Source organism: Anolis carolinensis, unplaced genomic scaffold (genome assembly GCF_035594765.1).
Source record: "Anolis carolinensis isolate JA03-04 unplaced genomic scaffold, rAnoCar3.1.pri scaffold_7, whole genome shotgun sequence".
In the NCBI taxonomy this organism is placed as follows: domain Eukaryota; kingdom Metazoa; phylum Chordata; class Lepidosauria; order Squamata; family Dactyloidae; genus Anolis; species Anolis carolinensis.
The window spans coordinates 38,410,225-38,435,039 of NW_026943818.1; the positions used below are offsets into that span (position 1 = coordinate 38,410,225).

The following is a 24,815-nucleotide window of genomic DNA, read 5'->3' on the forward strand; positions in this document are numbered from 1 at the left end:
AAATCAAAAAGAATTGTGCTCACTGTAACCTAAAAAGATTCAGATATGTGTACTTTAAATAGCAAGTGGGGAAAATTACTATTTGTGCTCGCTTCGGCAGCACATATACTAAAATTGGAACGATACAGAGAAGATTAGCATGGCCCCTGCGCAAGGATGACACGCAAATTCGTGAAGCGTTCCATATTTTTATTGCTTTCATCAGCATCCAATGGCCTCCCAGCTTCAAAGCCTGCCTGCTGCCTGCCTGGAGGGAGGAAATACTTTGTTCGGAAGTGTTACCTGGCCAACCTGGAATCCCTCTGTTTTCAAAGCGTTGTTCTTTATTTACTGTCCTGATTTTTAGAGTTCTTGGATACTAGTATCAATATTTGGTTCATTTCCAAGCTTGATACACAAGGAATAATATATAATAATATATTTTAATATTTAATATATATTATATTATTATTATATTGTTACATAATTATTATAATATATATAATATTATATTTTATAATAATAATATATAATAATTAATAGTTATAATTTAAATTATAATTATAAAAATTATAACTATAATAATATAACAATATATTGTTACATTATATTACTATAATTGTTATTATAATATATTATATATTATAATAATAATTATTATATTATTATTTTATTATTATTATAATATTTTATTACTAAATTATTAAATTATAATTATAAAAATTATAGCTATAATAATATAACAATATATTGTTACATTATATTACTATAATTATATTATAATATATATTATATATTATAATTATTATATTATAATAATATAATAATAATAATAATATATAATATATAATATAACAATATAATAATATAATAATATATTGTTACATTATATTACTATAATTATTATTATAATATATTATATATTATTATAAATATTATATAATTATTATATAATTATTATAATATATTATTAAATTGTAATTATAAAAATTATAACTAGAATAATATAATATAACAATATAATAATATAATAATATATTGTTATATTATATTACTATAATTATTATTATAATAGATATTATATATTATTATAATTATATTATTATTATTATATATTATTAAATTATTATATTATAATTATAAAAAATATAACTATAATAATATAATGTAACAATATAATAATATATTCTTACATTATATTATATATATATATATTATATAATATTATATTATTATAATTCTTATTATATTATTATATAATTATAATATGTTATTATATTCATATATAATAATTATTATAATATATAATATATTATATTTTATAATAATAATATGATATAATAATAGATAATAATAATACATTATAATAATTATAATTATTATAATATTATATAATATATTATAATTATTATATAATTATAATAATAATACCCCAATTGGCCACCTTGATGAACATTAAACGGCCTTGCAGCTTCAAAGCCTGGCTGCTTCCTACCTTGGGGGAAGGAATCCCATGAATTTTGCCACCGGCCACCGTGATGGGTACGGAATGGCCTTGCAGCAGCAAAGCCCGGCTGCTTCCTGCATGGGGCAGCAAAAATAAAATAATAATAATAATAAAATAATAATTTAATAATAATAATAATTTATTATTATTATTATTATTATTATTATTCACAATCTCGGGTGCCACGTATGGTCCTTCAAGGTAAGGCCAGGTAACACCTCCGAACAAAGGATTTCCTCCCTCCAGGTAGGCAGCAGGCAGGCTTTGAAGCTGGGAGGCCATTGGATGCTGATGAAAGCAATAAAAATATGGAACGCTTCACGAATTTGCGTGTCATCCTTGCGCAGGGGCCATGCTAATCTTCTCTGTATCGTTCCAATTTTAGTATATGTGCTGCCGAAGCGAGCACAAATCAGGCTGCTCCTCGATAGCTATATAAGCCTCCATATCCAGAAAACATTTACTATACGGTGACTAGAATTTACAATCGCGTTATTATCCATCTCGCGACATATCTAATCTTATAGTTTCCATTTATCTGGCATATTTTACTCAGTTTCTATTTATCTTGCATATTTTATGCTTATAATGGGGGGGAAAATCGGTTTAATTTCCCTTTTGTCGCCAGGGTCTGAATATGCAAATCGATACCCCGCCCCTTTCTCGCCAGTGCCTAAATATGCAAATCGATACCCCTCCTCTTGGGGCTTCCCGCTTGTGGCTTTGTCTATGAAACTGCCTGAAGAAAAAAATAAATAAACATTGCCTTCTACTATGAAACGACAAACGGAAGGAATTTAATTCTTCACTTGAATGAGATTATTTAATGAGAAATCGAGGAGAAAAAAATCCACTTTTGTAAAAGGAGGGAGTGTATACTTCCGTTGGGGGTCCATCAGGCAGTTTGATAGACAGCTATATTCGGAAAGGCCCATAACAGAGGAGTTGGCGCAGGCGCAGTGCGGTTGGGACGCTTCTAAAGGCGCCAGGTGAGTAGGGGAGGCTTGGAAGAGCTCATTTCCAGCCGGAGGGGGGGATTTAAAGGCACAGTCGCCTAATTTTCGGTTTTTAAAAGCGTGGAAAACAGCTTAATTTTTAGTAAGTGTGATTTTAAAAACATTTCTGTTTTCTCTGTGACTTTATTTGGCTTCGGGTTCCTTGCATGGCGGGGAGCAATGGATGCAATGCAGCTCAATGGCTGCAAGTGAGGGCTTACAACGCATCCCATAGACATTAGAAATAATAATAATAATAATAATAATAATAATAATAATAATAATAATAATAATAATAATAATAATGCTGGAAGACACAATCCGATCCCTCCCAACAGATGGCCATACAGCTGCATAGACATTAGAAATAATAATAATAATAATAATAATAATAATAATAATAATAATGATGATGATGATGATGATGAGGATGCTGGAAGACACAATCCGACCCCTCCCAACAGATGGCCATACAGTTGCATAGACATTAGAAATAATAATAATAATAATAATAATAATAATAATAATGAGGATGCTGGAAGACACAATCCGACCCCTCCCAACAGATGGCCATACATAGACATTAGAAATAATAATAATAATAATAATAATAATAATAATAATAATAATGTGTTGTTGAAGGCTTCCATGGCTGCATAATAATAATAATAATAATAATAATAATAATAATAATAATGTGTTGTTGAAGGCTTCCATGGCCGCATTAAAAATAATAATAATAATAATAATAATAATAATGTGTTGTCAAAGCCTTCCATGGCTGCATAATAATAATAATAATAATAATAATAATAATAATAATAATAATAATGTGTTGTTGAAGGCTTCCATGGCTGCATAATAATAATAATAATAATAATAATAATAATAATAATAATAATAATAATGTGTTGTTGAAGGCTTCCATGGCCGCATTAAAAATAATAATAATAATAATAATTCCAGCAACACTTGGAATGGTGGAACAGATTGCACCAGAAGAAAGTGTGGCGCTTTTGCAAGAATTTGAGGAACCAGCACTTGAAACACCTGTTGAACCACCAGGAACCTTGACAGCAAGACAACAAGAGCTCAAGGATAAGATCATGGCTCATGCTGCAGCAAATGCAATAAGACAGCGGCTCCCAACTCTAAAAACAGTGCCCAAGAGAAACCTGGCGCCTCTCATGAAAGATGTGAATGCAGCACTCTCCACTGTCCAGATAACATCAATTGAACAAACAAACCAGTTTGCCTACAGTGCAGCAGTGATAGTAACAGAAGAGCTTGGGCTCCTACAACCAAGGCAGCCCCAAAGAAAATCGACTGGAAAACCAAAGTGGAAGGTCAGGCTAGAGTTGAAAATCAAGAAACTTAGATCAGATGCAAGTAACCTGAAAAATATGAAAGAGAGGAAACTGAAGAATGACAAAATCAAGCAACACCTGATCAGAAAGTACTGGCTGAACACCAGAAAAATTGAAGAAGCTTTGGAAATTGTGAAAGAACAAATTACAGCAACAGCCAGAAAAATTGAAAGATATGAAGCCAGAATCATCCAGTACAGACAAAATCAACTGTTTCAATCAGACCAAAGACGGTTCTACCAGAGCCTGAACCAAACAACAGACACAGTAACCATAAAACCAGAGAAAACTGCAACAACGAAGTTCTGGAAAGAGCTTTGGGAAAATAATAAGAACTACAACAAAAACGCTGGGTGGATAAAGGAGTTTGAAAGAAAATTCTCACAGAACAAAATGGAACAGATGGAAATAACAACTGAAATGATCAGCAAACGAGTGCAAAAAGTCAAGAACTGAACATCGCCTGGTAGTGATCAACTTCATGGATTTTGGCTCAAACATCTGATTAGTTTACATGGAAAAATGGCCCAACAATTCAATGAGATGCTGCAGAAAGGAAGTATCAGTGAATGGCTAACAACTGGAAGAACATACCTGAAACATAAGGATCCAGCAAAAGGAGCAGCACCAGGAAACTACAGGCCAATAACATGTCTGCCCACTATGTTTAAACTACTGACTGGCATCATAGCTGACAGAATTCAAGACTATCTTGAAGAAAAAAACATCCTGCCAGATGAACAGAAAGGCAACAAACGGAAAAGCAGGGGCACAAAAGACCAGTTATTGATTGACAAAATGATTCTGGAGAACTGTAAGAGCCGAAAAGCTAATCTTCACATGACGTGGATTGACTACCAAAAGGCCTTTGACTCACTCCCACACAGCTGGATCATCAAGTGCCTGGACGCCATCGGGATTAGTAAAAACGTTGGCACCTTTATTGAAAACATGATGGAGCACTGGGAAACTGAACTGTTTGTTGGAAATGAAAGGTATGGACTTGTCAACATCAGGAGAGGAATTTTCCAGGAAGACTCATTGTCCCCTCTGCTTTTCATTATTGCCATGATCCCTCTGACAACAATCTTACAAAAAACAAATCTCGGCTATCAAATATCTAAGAATTCTCACAAAATTTCGCATCTGATGTACATGGATGACCTGAAGCTGTATGGGAAAACGGAAACTGAAATCCAGTCTCTGACCAACACTGTCCGAATCTTTAGCACTGATATCAGCATGGAGTTTGGTTTGGACAAATGTTCGACAGTGGCATTGAAGAAGGGAAAAATCATTGAAAGTGAGGGCATAAATATGCCCAATGGCCAAACAATAAAGTGTCACCAGCCAGAGGCCTATAAATATCTGGGCATATTACAGCTGGACAACATCAAGCATGAACATGTGAAGACTGTGGTCAGCAAAGAATACACACAAAGGGTCAGAAAATTCTCAAAAGCAAGCTCAATGGAGGCAACACCATCAAGGCCATAAACACCTGGGCCATGCCTGTCATAAGATATACTGCTGGCATCATAAACTGGACACAGGTGGAACTGGACAATTTGGACAGAAAAACAAGAAAACTCATGACCATTCATCACTCACTGCACCCTCGCAGTGATGTTGACCGGCTATATCTGCCTAGAAGATCAGGGGGCAGAGGACTCTTACAAGTCAAACAAGCAGTCAAAGAAGAAGAACATGCCCTGGCAGAAGATGGAAAGCAAAGTGAAGAACCTGCTTTGATTGAAATCAAAAATCAGAAACTCCTCAAAGCACAGCAGACAAAAAACCAGTACAAGAAAGCAGCACTACAAACTAGAGCTGACAACTGGCACAACAAAACACTGCATGGAAAGTTCCTTGACAAAATTGAAGGAAAAGCTGATAAGGAGAAGACCTGGCTCTGGCTCACGAATGGGACCCTGAAGAAGGAGACAGAAGGCCTGATCCTTGCAGCCCAGGAGCAAGACATCAAAGGCAATTCAGGCCAAGATCGAAAAATCAGCTGATGACCCAAAATGCAGACTGTGCAAGGAAACCGACGAAACCATGGATCATATCCTCAGCTGCTGTAAGAAAATCGCACAGACAGACTACAAACAGAGGCACAACTATGTGGCCCAAATGATTCATTGGAACTTATGCCTCAAGTCCCACCTCCCAGCAGCAAAGAACTGGTGGGATCACAAACCTGCAAAAGTCTTGGAAAATGAGCAGGCAAAGATAATGTGGGACTTCCGAATCCAGACTGACAAAGTTCTGGAACACAACACACCAGACATCACAGTTGTGGAAAAGAAAAAGGTTTGGATCATGGATGTTGCCATCCCAGGTGACAGTCGCATTGATGAAAAACAACAGGAAAAACTCAGCCGCTATCAGGACCTCAAGATTGAACTGCAAAGACTGGCAGAAACCAGTGCAGGTGGTCCCGGTGGTGATGGGCACACTGGGTGCCATGCCAAAAGATCTCAGCCGGCATTTGGAAACAATAGACATTGACAAAATTACGATCTGCCAACTGCAAAAGGCCACCCGACTGGGATCTGCAGCATCATCAGAAAATACATCACACAGTCCTAGACACTTGGGAAGTGTTCGACTTGTGGTTTTGTGAAACGAAATCCAGCATGTCTGTCTTGTTTGCTGTGTCATACAACATCGTTGTGTCAATAATAATAATAATAATAATGTGTTGTCGAAGCCTTCCATGGCTGCATAATAATAATAATGATAATAATAATAATAATAATAATAATAATAATAATAATAATAATAATAATAATGTTGGAAGAGACTCTCATAAGGGGCCAAGCAATACACATTTAATGCTGGAAGACACAATCCGATCCCTCCCAACAGATGGCCATATAACTCCATAGACATTAGAAATTAATAATAATAATAATAATAATAATAATAATAATAATAATAATAATAATAATAATGTTGGAAGAGACTCCCACAAGGGGCCAAGCAATACGCCTTTAATGCTGGAAGACACAATCTGACCCCTCCCAACAGATGACCATACAGCTGTATAGACATTAGAAATAATAATAATAGAGTTGGGAGAGACCCCCATCCAGTCCAGGCAGGCAGGAAGACACAATCCGATCCTTCCCGACAGATGGCCATCATGTTTAGGTGTATTTTTTTTCCTGCTTCTTCCCGAGAGGATGGACCTGGCCTACGTCTGCGAGTGGGAGAAAAGCCCCAAGAGCAACCACTGCCCCTCCATCCCGCTGGTCTGCGCCTGGTCCTGCCGCAACCTCATCGCCTTCACCACCGACCTCAAGAACGAGGAGGAGAAAGGTAAGGAATGGCGTTGGCCTTTGTCGCCGCCGCGTCACGTCGCTGCCTTCCAACTCCCCGACCCTTGGGTCTCATGGTCCGGCTTCTTCTCGCTCCAGATCTCACCCACATGATCCACATCCTGGACACGGAGCATCCCTGGGACGTCTACTCCATCAACTCCGGACACGTGGAGACCATCACCTGCTTGGAGTGGGACCAGTCAGGTATCCATTGCAATAGGATCGTCAATACGTTGTAGAATGGACAGTGCTGTCGTTGTTATAATATGGGATGTATATATTTATATATAGGGTCGCGGCTGCTGTCTGCGGATGGAGACGGGGCCATTAAATGCTGGGCCATGGCGGACCACCTGGCCAACAGTTGGTGCAGCACCCTGGGCAGCGCGGTGGACGGGGACCCCGTGGTGGCCCTCTCCTGGCTCCACAACGGGGTCAAGCTGGCCCTCCACGTCGAGAAGGTAGAGCCCCAGCACCCACTGACCATTGACTATCCATCCCCAAGTCCATTGGCCATAAGTCTCAAGGTCCATAGAGTCTCCAAATCCATTGACTATGTCTCAGAATCCATTGACCGTTGGCCAAAAGTCCAACCATCTATTCACCATTGACTGTAAGTCTCAGTAGATATTTCACATTGACTAAAAAGCCCAGAATTCATTGACCATTGACTCAAGAATCTGTTGACCATTGACTAGGCATCTTTCAATCTATTAAGTCCCAGAATCCATTGACCCTTGACCATTGACTCAAGAATCTGTTGACCATTGACTAGGTGTCCTCCAATCCATTGACTAGAAGTCCAGGAGTCCATTGACCTGTTGACCATTGAGTCAAGAATATGTTGACCATTGACAGGTTATCTTCCAATCCACTGACTAGATGTACTCCAACCCAATGACTAGAAGTCCAAGAGTACATTGACCCATTGACTCAAGAATCTGTTGACCATTGACAAGGCATCTTCCAATCCATTAATCCAATCCAGAATCCATTGACCCATCGACCATTGACTCAAGAATCTGTTGACCATTGACTAGGTGTCTTCCAATCCATTAAGTCTCAGAATCCATTGACCCAAGAATATGTTGACCATTGACTAGGTGTCCTCCAATCCATTGACTAGATGTCCTCCAACCCAATGACTAGAAGTCCAAGAGTCCATTGACCCATTGACCATTGACTCAAGAATCTGTTGACCATTGACTAGGTGTCCTCCAATCCATTGACTAGATGTCCTCCAACCCAATGACTAGAAGTCCAAGAGTCCATTGACCCATTGACCATTGACTCAAGAATCTGTTGACCATTGACTAGGTGTCCTCCAATCCATTGACTAGATGTCCTCCAACCCAATGACTAGAAGTCCAAGAGTCCATTGACCCATTGACCATTGACTCAAGAATATGTTGACCATTGACTAGGTGTCTTCCAATCTATTCAGCCCCAGAATCTATTGACCCATTGACCATTGACTCAAGAACATGTTGCCCATTGACTAGACATCCTCCAATCTATTAAGTCCCAAAATCCATTGACCCGTTGACCATTGACTCAAGAACATGTTGACCATTGACTAGGTGTCCTCCAATCCATTGACTAGATGTCCTCCAACCCAATGACTAGAAGTCCAAGAGTCCATTGACCTGTTGACCATTGACTTAAGAATCTGTTGACCATTGACTAGGCATCCTCCAATCCATTAAATCACAGAATCCATTGACCAGTTGATCATTGACTCAAGAATATGTTGACTATTGACTAGGTGTCCTCCAATCCATTGACTAGATGTCCTCCAACCCAATGACTAGAAGTCCAAGAGTCCATTGACCCATTGACCATTGACTCAAGAATCTGTTGACCATTGAGTAGGCATCCTCCAATCCATTAAGTCCCAGAATCCATTGACCCGTTGACCATTGACTCAAGAATATGTTGACCATTGACTAGGTGTCCTCCAATCCATTGACTAGATGTCCTCCAACCCAATGACTAGAAGTCCAGGAGTCCATTGACCCATTGACCATTGACTCAAGAATCTGTTGACCATTGAGTAGGCGTCCTCCAATCCATTAAGTCCCGGAATCCATTGACCCGTTGACCATTGACTCAAGAATCTGTTGACCATTGACTAGACATCCTCCAATCTATTAAATCCCGGAATCCATTGACCCATTGACCATTGACTCAAGAATCTGTTGACCATTGACTAGACATCCTCCAATCTATTAAGTCCCAGAATCCATTGACCCATTGACCATTGACTCAAGAAACTGTTGACCATTGAGTAGGTGTCTTCCAACCCATTAAGTCCCAGAATCCATTGACCCATTGACCATTGACTCAAGAAACTGTTGACCATTGAGTAGGTGTCTTCCAACCCATTAAGTCCCAGAATCCATTGACCCATTGACCATTGACTCAAGAAACTGTTGACCATTGAGTAGGTGTCTTCCAACCCATTAAGTCCCAGAATCCATTGACCTGTTGAACATTGACTCAAGAATCTGTTGACCATTGAGTAGGTGTCCTACAATCCAATGACTAGAGGTCCCATTGACCCATTGACCATTGATCGAAGAATCTGTTGACCATTGACTCAAAGTCCCATCTCCATTGACCCTAAGATCAAAGTGTTGAAACCCCTTGACCATTAAGTAGATGTCCCCAACCCAATGACTAGAAGTCCCATAATCCATTGACCTGTTGACCATTGACTCAAGAATCAGTTGATCATTGACTAGACTTCCTCCAATCTATTAAGTCCCAGAATCCATTGACCCGTTGACCATTGACTCAAGAATATGTTGATTATTGACTAGGTGTCCTCCAATCCATTGACTAGATGTCCAACTCAATGACTAGAAGTCCAGGAGTCCATTGACCCATTGACCATTGACTCAAGAATCTGTTGACCATTGACTAGGCATCTTCCAATATATTAAGTCCCAGAATCCATTGACCCATTGGCCATTGACTCAAGAATATGTTGATTATTGACTAGGTGTCCTCCAATCCATTGACTAGATGTCCTCCAACACAATGACTAGAAGTCCAGGAGTCCATTGACCTGTTGACCATTGACTCAAGAATTTGTTGACCATTGACTAGATATCCTCCAATCTATTAAGTCTTAGAATCCATTGACCCTTTGACCATTGACTCAAGAATATGTTGACCATTGACTAGGTATCCTCCAATCCATTGACTAGATGTCCTCCAACCCAATGACTAGAAGTCCAGGAGTCCATTGACCTGTTGACCATTGACTCAAGAATCTGTTGACCATTGACTAGATGTCATCCAATCCATTAAGTCCCAGAATCCATTGACCTGTTGACCATTGACTCAAGAATCTGTTGACAATTGACTAGGCGTCTTCCAATCCATTAAGTCCCAGAATCCATTGACCTGTTGACCATTGATCGAAGAATCTGTTGACCATTGACTCAAAGTCCCATCTCCATTGACCCTAAGATCAAAGTGTTGAAACCTCTTGACCATTAAGTAGATGTCCCCAACCCAATGACTAGAAGTCCCAGAATCCATTGACCTGTTGACCATTGACTCAAGAATCAGTTGACCATTGACTAGACTTCCTTCAATCAATTAAGTCCCAGAATCCATTGACCCGTTGACCATTGACTCAAGAATCTGTTGAGCATTGAATGGGTATCCTCCAATCCATTGACTAGATGTCCTCCAACCCAATGACTAGAAGTCCAGGAGTCCATTGACCTGTTGACCATTGACTCAAGAATCTGTTCACCATTGAGTAGGCATCCTCCAATCCATTAAGTCCCAGAATCCATTGACCAGTTGACCATTGACTCAAGAATCTGTTGACCATTGACTAGGCATCTTCCAATCTAAAGTCCCAGAATCCATTGACCATTGACTCAAGAATCTGTTGACCATTGACTAGGCATCTTCCAATCTATTAAGTCCCAGAATCCATTGACCCATTGACCATTGACTCAAGAATCTGTTGACCATTGACTAGGCATCTTCTAATCCATTAAGTCCCAGAATCCATTGACCAGTTGACCATTGACTCAAGAATCTGTTGACCATTAAGTAGACGTCCTCCACCAATGACTAGACGTCCAAGAGTCCATTGACTCATTGACTTTGAGTCCAAAAATCCGTTGACCCTTGACTCAGAAGTCCCATATCTCTCTTTCTCGGCAGTCCGGGGCCTCCAACTTTGGGGAGAAGTTCTCCCGGGTGAAGTTCTCCCCGTCGCTGACCCTCTTTGGTGGGAAGCCCATGGAGGGCTGGATCGCGGTGACGGTCAGCGGCCTGGTGAGCGTCTCGCTGCTGAAGCCCAACGGCCAGGTGCTGACCTCCACCGAGAGCCTCTGCCGCCTGCGCTGCCGGGTGGCCCTGGCCGACATCGCCTTCACCGGTGGTGGCAACATCGTGGTGGCCACCTCGGACGGGAGCAGCGCCTCCCCGGTCCAGTTCTACAAGGTCTGCGTCAGCGTGGTCAACGAGAAGTGCAAGACCGACACCGAGATCCTGCCCTCGCTCTTCATGCGCTGCACCACCGACCCCGTCCGCAAGGACAAGTACCTCGCCATCACCCACCTCAAGTTCCTCGCCCGGGACATATCCGAACAGGTGAGGCCGTGACGCTGCGGCAAACGAGGCCGATACCATCCTCGCCTCCATTGTCATAACAACACTAGAGGTGCAGTCCCCGCTTTGAGCTCCTCCAGCGGAGGTTCGTGAAAGCAAAGCCAGCCAAGTAAACATCAAATCGTTGTTGTGATGCTGCAGCAAACGAGGCAAAGCCAGCCAAAGAAATACATGCAATTGTTTTTCCCATATTTTTCCTCCCAGATGTTGCTTTGTGCTTCGAACCAGAACAGCAGCATCGTGGAGTGTTGGTCGCTGAGGAAAGAAGGGCTGCCGGTTAATAACATCTTCCAGCAAATCTCCCCAACCGGTGAGTCCGTTTAACAATAATAATAATAATAATAATAATAATAATAATAATAATAATAATAATACATTCTAATAGCAAGCCTTCTAGTAGAGCAGGATATTATTATTATTATTATTAATAATAATAATAATAATAATAATAATAATAATAATAATAATATATTCTAATACCAAGTATTCTATAGAGAAGGATATTAATATTAATAATAATAATAATAATAATAATAATAATAATAATAATAATAATAATAATACATTCTAATACCAAGCCTTCTACTAGAGCAGGATATTAATATTAATATTAATAATAATACATTCTAATACCAAGCCTTCTCGTAGAGCTGGATATTAATATTCATAAGAATAATAATAATAATACATTCTAATACCAAGCCTTCTACTAGAGCAGGATATTAATAATAATAATAATAATAATATATTCTAATACCAAGCCTTCTAGTAGAGCAGAATATTAATAATAATAATAATAATAATAATAATAATAATAATATATTCTTATACCAATAATAGATACATCACCAGTTTGAGTCTCCTGGTTGAGAGAAAAGCATAATAATAATAATAATAATAATAATAATAATAATAATAACAGCAATAACAACAACAACAATAATAATAATACATTATAATAATACATTATAATAAGTCTTTTAGTAGAGCAGGATATTAATAATAGTAATAATAATAGTAATAATAATAATAGTTTTATACTAACAATAGATATATCACTGTTTAAAGTCTACTAGAAAGAAAAAGTGGCATAGAAATAAAATAATAATAATAATAATAATAAATCGTTTGCTGTGTCATACTCTGTCTTTGTGTCAATAATAATAATATTTAATACAGTCTTATTCTAATAGAAGATATATAGCTGCTTTGAGTCTCCTGGTAGAGAGAAAAAACAGGCTTTCAATATTAATATTAATAATAATGCATTCTAATACAAAATAATATATATATTTCTGGTTTGAGTCTCCTGGTTAACAATAATAATAATAATAATAATAATAATAATAATAATAATAAAAAAAACAATAATAATAATAATAATAATAATAATAATAATAATAATAATAATATTGTATTTGTATGAATTTTATATGTTGTATGCCGCTTTGAATCCCACCTACGGGAGATAAGCGGGATGGAAATAAATGAAGAATAATAATAATAATAATAAATACATCACCCAGTCCTAGACGCTTAGGAAGTGTTTGACTTGTGATTTTGTGAAACGAAATCCATCATATAATAATAATAATAATAATAATAATAATAATAATAATAATAATAATAATAATAATAAATCACACAGTGCTAGACACTTGGGAAGTGTTCAACTTGTGATTTTGTGATACGAAATCCATCAAATAATAATAATAATAATAATAATAATAATAATAATAATAATAATAATAATAATAATAATAATACATCACACAGTGCTAGACGCTTGGGAAGTGTTCGACTTGTGTTATTGTGATACGAAATCCATCATATAATAATAATAATAATAATAATAATAATAATAATACTAATAATAATAATAATAATACATCACACAGTGCTAGACACTTGGGAAGTGTTCGACTTGTGTTATTGTGATACGAAATCCATCATATAATAATAATAATAATAATAATAATAATAATAATAATAATAATAATACATCACACAGTGCTAGACACTTGGGAAGTGTTCGACTTGTGTTATTGTGATACGAAATCCATCATATGATAATAATAATAATAATAATAATAATAATAATAATAATAATAATAATAATAATAATACATCACACAGTGCTAGACACTTGGGAAGTGTTCGACTTGTGATATTGTGATACGAAATCCATCATATAATAATAATAATAATAATAATAATAATAATAATAATAATAATACATCACACAGTGCTAGACACTTGGGAAGTGTTCGACTTGTGTTATTGTGATACGAAATCCATCATATCATAATAATAATAATAATAATAATAATAATAATAATAATAATAATAATAATACATCACACAGTGCTAGACACTTGGGAAGTGTTCGACTTGTGTTATTGTGATACGAAATCCATCATATAATAATAATAATAATAATAATAATAATAATAATAATAATAATAATAATAATACATCACACAGTGCTAGACACTTGGGAAGTGTTCGACTTGTGATATTGTGATACGAAATCCATCATATAATAATAATAATAATAATACTAATAATAATAATAATAATACATCACACAGTGCTAGACACTTGGGAAGTGTTCGACTTGTGATATTGTGATACGAAATCCATCATATAATAATAATAATAATAATAATAATAATAATAATAATAATAATAATAATAATACATCACACAGTGCTAGACACTTGGGAAGTGTTCGACTTGTGATATTGTGATACGAAATCCATCATATAATAATAATAATAATAATAATAATAATAATAATAATAATAATAATAATAATAATACATCACACAGTGCTAGACACTTGGGAAGTGTTCGACTTGTGTTATTGTGATACGAAATCCATCATATAATAATAATAATAATAATAATAATAATAATAATAATAATAATAATAATAATAATAATACATCACACAGTGCTAGACACTTGGGAAGTGTTCGACTTGTGTTATTGTGATACGAAATCCATATAATAATAATAATAATAATAATAATAATAATAATAATACATCACACAGTGCTAGACACTTGGGAAGTGTTCGACTTGTGATATTGTGATACGAAATCCATCATATAATAATAATAATAATAATAATAATAATAATAATAATAATAATAATAATAATAATAATAATACATCACACAGTGCTAGACACTTGGGAAGTGTTCGACTTGTGATATTGTGATACGAAATCCATCATATAATAATAATAATAATAATAATAATAATAATAATAATAATAATAATAATAATAATACATCACACAGTGCTAGACACTTGGGAAGTGTTCGACTTGTGTTATTGTGATACGAAATCCATCATATAATAATAATAATAATAATAATAATAATAATAATAATAATAATAATAATAATACATCACACAGTGCTAGACACTTGGGAAGTGTTCGACTTGTGATATTGTGATACGAAATCCATCATATAATAATAATAATAATAATAATAATAATAATAATAATAATAATAATAATAATAATAATACATCACACAGTGCTAGACACTTGGGAAGTGTTCGACTTGTGTTATTGTGATACGAAATCCATCATATAATAATAATAATAATAATAATAATAATAATAATAATAATAATAATAATAATAATAATAATAATACATCACACAGTGCTAGACACTTGGGAAGTGTTCGACTTGTGATATTGTGATACGAAATCCATCATATAATAATAATAATAATAATACTAATAATAATAATAATAATACATCACACAGTGCTAGACACTTGGGAAGTGTTCGACTTGTGATATTGTGATACGAAATCCATCATATAATAATAATAATAATAATAATAATAATAATAATAATAATAATAATAATACATCACACAGTGCTAGACACTTGGGAAGTGTTCGACTTGTGATATTGTGATACGAAATCCATCATATAATAATAATAATAATAATAATAATAATAATAATAATACATCACACAGTGCTAGATAATAATAATAATAATACATCACACAGTGCTAGACACTTGGGAAGTGTTCGACTTGTGTTATTGTGATACGAAATCCATCATATAATAATAATAATAATACTAATAATAATAATAATAATACATCACACAGTGCTAGACACTTGGGAAGTGTTCGACTTGTGATATTGTGATACGAAATCCATCATATAATAATAATAATAATAATAATAATACTAATAATAATAATAATAATACATCACACAGTGCTAGACACTTGGGAAGTGTTCGACTTGTGATATTGTGATACGAAATCCATCATATAATAATAATAATAATAATAATAATAATAATAATAATAATAATACATCACACAGTGCTAGATAATAATAATAATAATACATCACACAGTGCTAGACACTTGGGAAGTGTTCGACTTGTGTTATTGTGATACGAAATCCATCATATAATAATAATAATAATAATAATAATAATAATACATCACACAGTGCTAGATAATAATAATAATAATACATCACACAGTGCTAGACACTTGGGAAGTGTTCGACTTGTGTTATTGTGATACGAAATCCATCATATGATAATAATAATAATAATAATAATAATAATAATAATAATAATAATAATAATAATAATACATCACACAGTCCTAGACACTTGGGAAGTGTTCGACTTGTGATTTTGTGATACGAAATCCAGTAGATCTGTCTTGTTTGCTGTGTCATAATAAAATAATAATAATAATAATAATAATAATAATAATAATAATAATAATAATAATCGAGACTCCTGGATGAGAACCCTGCATTGGGCAACAGGGGTTGGTCTAGATGACCTTTAGGGCCCCCTAACTATTTATAAATAAATAAATTTTAAAATATAGATATATTTGTATTGATTTAAGTGGGAGACAAGCCCCCGATGATCCTGAAGTGGCGCATCCTCTCGGCCACCAACGACCTGGACCGGGTCTCGGCCGTGGCCTTGCCCAAGCTGCCCATCTCCTTGACCAGCACCGACCTCAAAGTGGCCAACGACACCAAGTTCTACCCCGGGTTGGGTGAGTAGAACCCAATAGGAAGCCGTCCCTAGCAAACCGGTTCCGGGTTCGAGTGCCGCCTTTCTGCCCCGCTGCAGGCCTGGCGCTGGCCTTCCACGACGGGAGCGTCCAGATCGTCCACCGGCTCTCCCTCCAGGCCATGGCCGTCTTCTACGGCACCAGCCCCGCCCGGTCGATGGACGAGCCGCCCGCCATCAAGAGGCAGCGCCCGGCCGGGCCCTCCGTCCACTTCAAGGCCATGCAGATGTCCTGGACCTCCCTCGCCCTGGTCGGCGTGGACAGCCACGGAAAGGTGAGCTCCATCTAGATGTCCTCTAGGTCTCCAAAACACCTCTATGCTGGACTAGATGTCCTCAAGGTGTCCATAATACCTCTATGCTGGACTAGATGTCTTCTAGATGTCCATAACACCTCTATGCTGGGCTAGATGTCCTCAAGGTGTCCATAACACCTCTATGCTGGACTAGATGTCTTCTAGATGTCCATAACACCTCTATGCTGGACTAGATGTCTTCTAGGTGACCATAACACCTCTATGCTGGACTAGATGTCCTCAAGGTGTCCATAACACCTCTATGCTGGACTAGATGTCCTCTAGGTGACCATAACACCTCTATGCTGGACTAGATGTCCTCAAGGTGTCCATAACACCTCTATGCTGGACTAGATGTCTTCTAGGTGTCCATAACACCTCTATGCTGCACTAGATGTCTTCTAGGTGTCCATAACACCTCTATGCTGGACTAGATGTCTTCTAGATGTCCATAACACCTCTATGCTGGACTAGATGTCTTCTAGGTGTCCATAACACCTCTATGCTGGACTAGATGTCTTCTAGATGTCCATAACACCTCTATGCTGGACTAGATGTCTTCTAGGTGACCATAACACCTCTATGCTGGACTAGATGTCCTCAAGGTGTCCATAACACCTCTATGCTGCACTAGATGTCCTCTAGGTGACCATAACACCTCTATGCTGGACTAGATGTCCTCAAGGTGTCCATAACACCTCTATGCTGGACTAGATGTCTTCTAGATGTCCATAACACCTCTATGCTGGACTAGATGTCCTCAAGGTGTCCATAACACCTCTATGCTGGACTAGATGTCTTCTAGATGTCCATAACACCTCTATGCTGGACTAGATGTCTTCTAGGTGACCATAACACCTCTATGCTGGACTAGATGTCCTCAAGGTGTCCATAACACCTCTATGCTGGACTAGATGTCTTCTAGGTGTCCATAACACCTCTATGCTGGACTAGATGTCTTCTAGGTGTCCATAACACCTCTATGCTGGACTAGATGTCCTCAAGGTGTCCATAACACCTCTATGCTGGACTAGATGTCTTCTAGATGTCCATAACACCTCTATGCTGGACTAGATGTCTTCTAGGTGTCCATAACACCTCTATGCTGGACTAGATGTCTTCTAGGTGTCCATAACACCTCTATGCTGGACTAGATGTCCTCAAGGTGTCCATAACACCTCTATGCTTGACTAGATGTCCTCAAGGTGTCCATAACACCTCTATGCTGGACTAGATGTCCTCAAAGTGTCCATAACACCTCTATGCTGGACTAGATGTCTTCTAGGTGTCCATAACACCTCTATGCTGGACTAGATGTCTTCTAGGTGTCCATAACACCTCTATGCTTGACTAGATGTCCTCAAGGTGTCCATAATACCTCTATGCTGGACTAGATGACTTCTAGGTGTCCATAACACCTCTATGCTTGACTAGATGTCCTCAAAGTGTCCATAACACCTCTATGCTGGACTAGATGTCTTCTAGGTGTCCATAACACCTCTATGCTGGACTAGATGTCCTCAAGGTGTCCATAACACCTCTATGCTGGACTAGATGTCTTCTAGGTGACCATAACACCTCTATGCTTGACTAGATGTCCTCAAGGTGTCCATAACACCTCTATGCTGGACTAGATGTCTTCTAGGTGTCCATAACACCTCTATGCTGGACTAGATGTCCTCAAGGTGTCCATAACACCTCTATGCTAGACTAGATGTCTTCTAGGTGTCCATAACACCTCTATGCTGGACTAGATGTCCTCAAGGTGTCCATAATACCTCTATGCTGGACTAGATGTCTTCTAGATGTCCATAACACCTCTATGCTGGACTAGATGTCTTCTAGGTGTCCATAACACCTCTATGCTGGACTAGATGTCTTCTAGGTGTCCATAACACCTCTATGCTTGACTAGATGTCCTCAAGGTGTCCATAACACCTCTATGCTTGACTAGATGTCCTCAAGGTGTCCATAACACCTCTATGCTGGACTAGATGTCCTCAAGGTGTCCATAACACCTCTATGCTGGACTAGATGTCCTCAAGGTGTCCATAATACATCTATGCTGGACTAGATGTCTTCTAGGTGTCCATAACACCTCTATTCTTTACTAGATGTCCTCAAGGTGTCCATAACACCTCTATGCTGGACTAGATGTCCTCAAGGTGTCCATAATACCTCTATGCTGGACTAGATGTCTTCTAGGTGTCCATAAAACCTCTATGCTTGACTAGATGTCCTCAAAGTGTCCATAACACCTCTATGCTGGACTAGATGTCTTCTAGATGTCCATAACACCTCTATGCTGGACTAGATGTCTTCTAGGTGTTCATAACACCTCTATGCTTGACTAGATGTCCTCAAGGTGTCCATAACACCTCTATGCTGGACTAGATGTCTTCTAGGTGTCCATAACACCTCTATGCTGGACTAGATGTCCTCAAGGTGTCCATAACACCTCTATGCTGGACTAGATGTCTTCTAGGTGTCCATAACACCTCTATGCTGGACTAGATGTCCTCAAGGTGTCCATAACACCTCTATGCTGGACTAGATGTCTTCTAGGTGTCCATAATACCTCTATGCTGGACTAGATGTCTTCTAGATGTACATAACACCTCTATGCTGGACTAGATGTCTTCTAGGTGTCCATAACACCTCTATGCTTGACTAGATGTCCTCAAGGTGTCCATAACACCTCTATGCTTGACTAGATGTCCTCAAGGTGTCCATAACACCTCTATGCTGGACTAGATGTCCTCAAGGTGTCCATAACACCTCTATGCTGGACTAGATGTCTTCTAGGTGTCCATAACACCTCTATGCTGGACTAGATGTCCTCAAGGTGTCCATAACACCTCTATGCTGGACTAGATGTCTTCTAGGTGTCCATAACACCTCTATGCTGGACTAGATGTCCTCAAGGTGTCCATAATACCTCTATGCTGGACTAGATGTCTTCTAGGTGTCCATAACACCTCTATGCTGGACTAGATGTCTTCTAGGTGTCCATAACACCTCTATGCTTGACTAGATGTCCTCAAGGTGTCCATAACACCTCTATGCTTGACTAGATGTCTTCTAGGTGTCCATAACACCTCTATGCTGGACTAGATGTCTTCTAGGTGTCCGTAACACCTCTATGCTTGACTAGATGTCCTCAAGGTGTCCATAACACCTCTATGCTGGACTAGATGTCTTCTAGATGTCCATAACACCTCTATGCTGGACTAGATGTCTTCTAGGTGTCCATAACACCTCTATGCTGGTCTAGATGTCTTCTAGGTGTCCATAACACCTCTATGCTGGACTAGATGTCTTCTAGGTGTCCATAACACCTCTATGCTGCACTAGATGTCTTCTAGGTGTCCATAACACCTCTATGCTGGACTAGATGTCTTCTAGATGTCCATAACACCTCTATGCTGGACTAGATGTCTTCTAGGTGTCCATAACACCTCTATGCTGGACTAGATGTCTTCTAGATGTCCATAACACCTCTATGCTGGACTAGATGTCTTCTAGATGTCCATAACACCTCTATGCTTGACTAGATGTCCTCAAGGTGTCCATAACACCTCTATGCTGGACTAGATGTCCTCAAGGTGTCCATAACACCTCTATGCTGGACTAGATGTCCTCAAGGTGTCCATAACACCTCTATGCTGGACTAGATGTCTTCTAGATGTCCATAACACCTCTATGCTGGACTAGATGTCTTCTAGATGTCCATAACACCTCTATGCTTGACTAGATGTCCTCAAGGTGTCCACAACACCTCTATGCTGGACTAGATGTCCTCAAGGTGTCCATAACACCTCTATGCTGGACTAGATGTCTTCTAGATGTCCATAACACCTCTATGCTGGACTAGATGTCCCCAAGGTGTCCATAACACCTCTATGCTGGACTAGATGTCCTCAAGGTGTCCATAACACCTCTATACTGGACTAGATGTCTTCTAGATGTCCATAACACCTCTATGCTGGACTAGATGTCTTCTAGATGTCCACAACACCTCTATGCTGGACTAGATGTCCTCAAGGTGTCCATAACACCTCTATGCTGGACTAGATGTCTTCTAGATGTCCACAACACCTCTATGCTGGACTAGATGTCCTCAAGGTGTCCATAACACCTCTATGCTGGACTAGATGTCCTCAAGGTGTCCATAACACCTCTATGCTGGACTAGATGTCCTCAAGGTGTCCATAACACCTCTATGCTGGACTAGATGTCCTCAAGGTGTCCATAACACCTCTATGCTGGACTAGATGTCCTCAAGGTGTCCATAACACCTCTATGCTGGAATAGATGTCTTCTAGATGTCCATAACACCTCTATGCTTGACTAGATGTCCTCAAGGTGTCCATAACACCTCTATGCTGGACTAGATGTCTTCTAGATGTCCATAACACCTCTATGCTTGACTAGATGTCCTCAAGGTGTCCATAACACCTCTATGCTGGACTAGATGTCCTCAAGGTGTCCATAACACCTCTATGCTGGACTAGATGTCCTCAAGGTGTCCATAACACCTCTATGCTGGACTAGATGTCCTCAAGGTGTCCATAACACCTCTATGCTGGACTAGATGTCCTCAAGGTGTCCATAACACCTCTATGCTGGACTAGATGTCCTCAAGGTGTCCATAACACCTCTATGCTGGACTAGATGTCTTCTAGGTGTCCATAACACCTCTATGCTTGACTAGATGTCCTCAAGGTGTCCATAACACCTCTATGCTGGACTAGATGTCTTCTAGGTGTCCATAACACCTCTATGCTGGACTAGATGTCTTCTAGGTGTCCATAACACCTCTATGCTTGACTAGATGTCCTCAAGGTGTCCATAACACCTCTATGCTGGACGAGATGTCTTCTAGGTGTCCATAACACCTCTATGCTTGACTAGATGTCCTCAAGGTGTCCACAACACCTCTATGCTGGACTAGATGTCCTCAAGGTGTCCATAACACCTCTATACTGGACTAGATGTCTTCTAGATGTCCATAACACCTCTATGCTGGACTAGATGTCTTCTAGATGTCCATAACACCTCTATGCTTGACTAGATGTCCTCAAGGTGTCCACAACACCTCTATGCTGGACTAGATGTCCTCAAGGTGTCCATAACACCTCTATGCTGGACTAGATGTCTTCTAGATGTCCATAACACCTCTATGCTGGACTAGATGTCCTCAAGGTGTCCATAACACCTCTATGCTGGACTAGATGTCCTCAAGGTGTCCATAACACCTCTATGCTGGACTAGATGTCCTCAAGGTGTCCATAACACCTCTATGCTGGACTAGATGTCCTCAAGGTGTCCATAACACCTCTATGCTGGACTAGATGTCCTCAAGGTGTCCATAACACCTCTATGCTGGACTAGATGTCTTCTAGATGTCCATAACACCTCTATGCTTGACTAGATGTCCTCAAGGTGTCCATAACACCTCTATGCTGGACTAGATGTCCTCAAGGTGTCCATAACACCTCTATGCTGGACTAGATGTCCTCAAGGTGTCCATAACACCTCTATGCTGGACTAGATGTCCTCAAGGTGTCCATAACACCTCTATGCTGGACTAGATGTCTTCTAGGTGTCCATAACACCTCTATGCTGGACTAGATGTCTTCTAGGTGTCCATAACACCTCTATGCTTGACTAGATGTCCTCAAGGTGTCCATAACACCTCTATGCTGGACTAGATGTCTTCTAGGTGTCCATAACACCTCTATGCTGGACTAGATGTCGTCTAGGTGTCCATAACACCTCTATTCTTGACTAGATGTCCTCAAGGTGTCCATAACACCTCTATGCTGGACTAGATGTCTTCTAGGTGTCCATAACACCTCTATGCTGGACTGGATGTCTTCTAGGTGTCCATAACACCTCTATGCTGGACTGGATGTCTTCTAGGTGTCCATAACACCTCTATGCTGGACTAGATGTCTTCTAGATGTCCATAACACCTCTATGCTGGACTAGATGTCTTCTAGGTGTCCATAACACCTCTATGCTGGACTAGATGTCTTCTAGGTGTCCATAACACCTCTATGCTGGACTAGATGTCTTCTAGGTGTCCATAACACCTCTATGCTTGACTAGATGTCTTCTAGGTGTCCATAACACCTCTATGCTGGACTAGATGTCCTCAAGGTGTCCATACCAACTCAAAGCTGGTCTAGATACCTTCTGGGTGCCCATACCAACTATATACTGGTCTAGATGTCTTCAAGATGTCCATACCAACTCGAAGCTGGTCTAGATGTCTTCAAGATGTCCATACCAACTCGAAGCTGGTCTAGATACCTTCTGGGTGTCCATACCAACTCAAAGCTCGTCTAAATACCTTGTGGGTGTCCATACCAACTCTAGGCTGGACTAGATATTTTCTGGGTGTCCATTCCAACTCTATGCTGGTCTAGATGTCTTTGAGATGTCCATCCCAACTCTAGGCTGGACTAGATACCTTCTGGGTGTCCATACCAACTCTACGCTGGTCTAGATGTCTTCAAGATGTCCATACCAACTCAAAGCTGGTCTAGATACCTTCTGGGTGTCTATACTAACTCTACGCTGGTCTAGATGTCTTCAAGATGTCCATACCAACTCTACGCTGGTCTAGATACCTTCTGGGTGCCCATACCAATTCTACGCTGGTCTAGATGGTTTCAAGATGTCTATACCAACTCTAAGCTGGTCTAGATACCTTCTGGGTGTGCATCCCAAATCTATGCTGGTCTAGATGTCTTCAAGATGTCCATACCAACTCTAAGCTGGTCTAGATACCTTCTAGGTGTCCATACCACCTCGAAGCTGATCTAGATGTCTTCAAGATGTCCTTACCAACTCTACGCTCGTCTAGATATGTTCAAAATGTCCATCCCAACTCTACGCTCGTCTAGATGTCTTCAAGATGTCCATACCAACTCTAAGCTGGTGTAGATACCTTCTGGGTGTCCATACCAACTCTAAGCTGGTCTAGATGTTCTCAAGGTGTCCATAACACCTCTATGCTGGACTAGATGTCTTCAAGGTGTCCATACCAACTCTAAGCTGGTGTAGATACCTTCTGGGTGTCCATACCAACTCTAAGCTGGTCTAGATGTTCTCAAGGTGTCCATAACACCTCTATGCTGGACTAGATGTCTTCAAGATGTCTATACCAACTCTAAGCTGGTCTAGATACCTTCTGGGTGTCCATCCAACTCTAGGCTGGACTAGATATGTTCTGGGTGTCCATCCCAACTCTATGCTGGTCTAGATGTCTTTGAGATGTCCATCCCAACTCTAGGCTGGACTAGATGTCTTCAAGATGTCCATACCAACTCTAAGCTGGTGTAGATACCTTCTGGGTGTCCATACCAACTCTACGCTGGACTAGATGTCTTCAAGATGTCTATACCAACTCTAAGCTGGTCTAGATACCTTCTGGGGGTCCATCCAACTCTATGCTGGACTAGATACCTTTTAGGTGTCCATACCAACTCTACGCTGGTCTAGATGTCTTCAAGATGTCTATACCAACTCTAAGCTGGTCTAGATATTTTCTGGGTGTCCATCCCAACTCTATGCTGGACTAGATACCTTTTAGGTGTCCATA

The 24,815-nt window shown here is 38.8% G+C and overlaps 1 protein-coding gene and 2 non-coding genes across 4 annotated transcripts in view; 2 read left to right on the top strand and 1 right to left on the bottom strand.

Annotated features, from left to right (window-relative positions):
- The first annotated feature begins 84 nt into the window (after positions 1–84).
- On the top strand, positions 85–191 carry LOC134293371 (U6 spliceosomal RNA). The gene has a single exon (XR_010000338.1). It is a non-coding gene; the product is annotated as a U6 spliceosomal RNA (small nuclear RNA).
- Positions 192–1,788: 1,597 nt separating this feature from the next.
- Positions 1,789–1,895, bottom strand: LOC134293372 (U6 spliceosomal RNA). The gene has a single exon (XR_010000339.1). It is a non-coding gene; the product is annotated as a U6 spliceosomal RNA (small nuclear RNA).
- Positions 1,896–2,404: 509 nt separating this feature from the next.
- med16 (mediator complex subunit 16) overlaps positions 2,405–24,815 on the top strand; it is a 52,690-nt gene continuing 30,279 nt past the window's right edge. Inside the window, exons 1-8 of one of the 2 annotated variants that reach the window (XM_062960321.1) lie at positions 2,405–2,475; positions 7,036–7,172; positions 7,271–7,378; positions 7,466–7,635; positions 11,366–11,797; positions 12,020–12,125; positions 16,735–16,890; positions 16,968–17,182. In XM_062960321.1, the coding sequence (XP_062816391.1) occupies positions 7,037–7,172; positions 7,271–7,378; positions 7,466–7,635; positions 11,366–11,797; positions 12,020–12,125; positions 16,735–16,890; positions 16,968–17,182 (1,323 nt within the window). In that variant the 5' untranslated portion in view covers positions 2,405–2,475; position 7,036. Of the gene's footprint in view, positions 2,476–2,566; positions 2,585–7,033; positions 7,173–7,270; positions 7,379–7,465; positions 7,636–11,365; positions 11,798–12,019; positions 12,126–16,734; positions 16,891–16,967; positions 17,183–24,815 lie in introns of those variants that run through there. The other variant, XM_062960322.1, reaches the window with a different exon arrangement.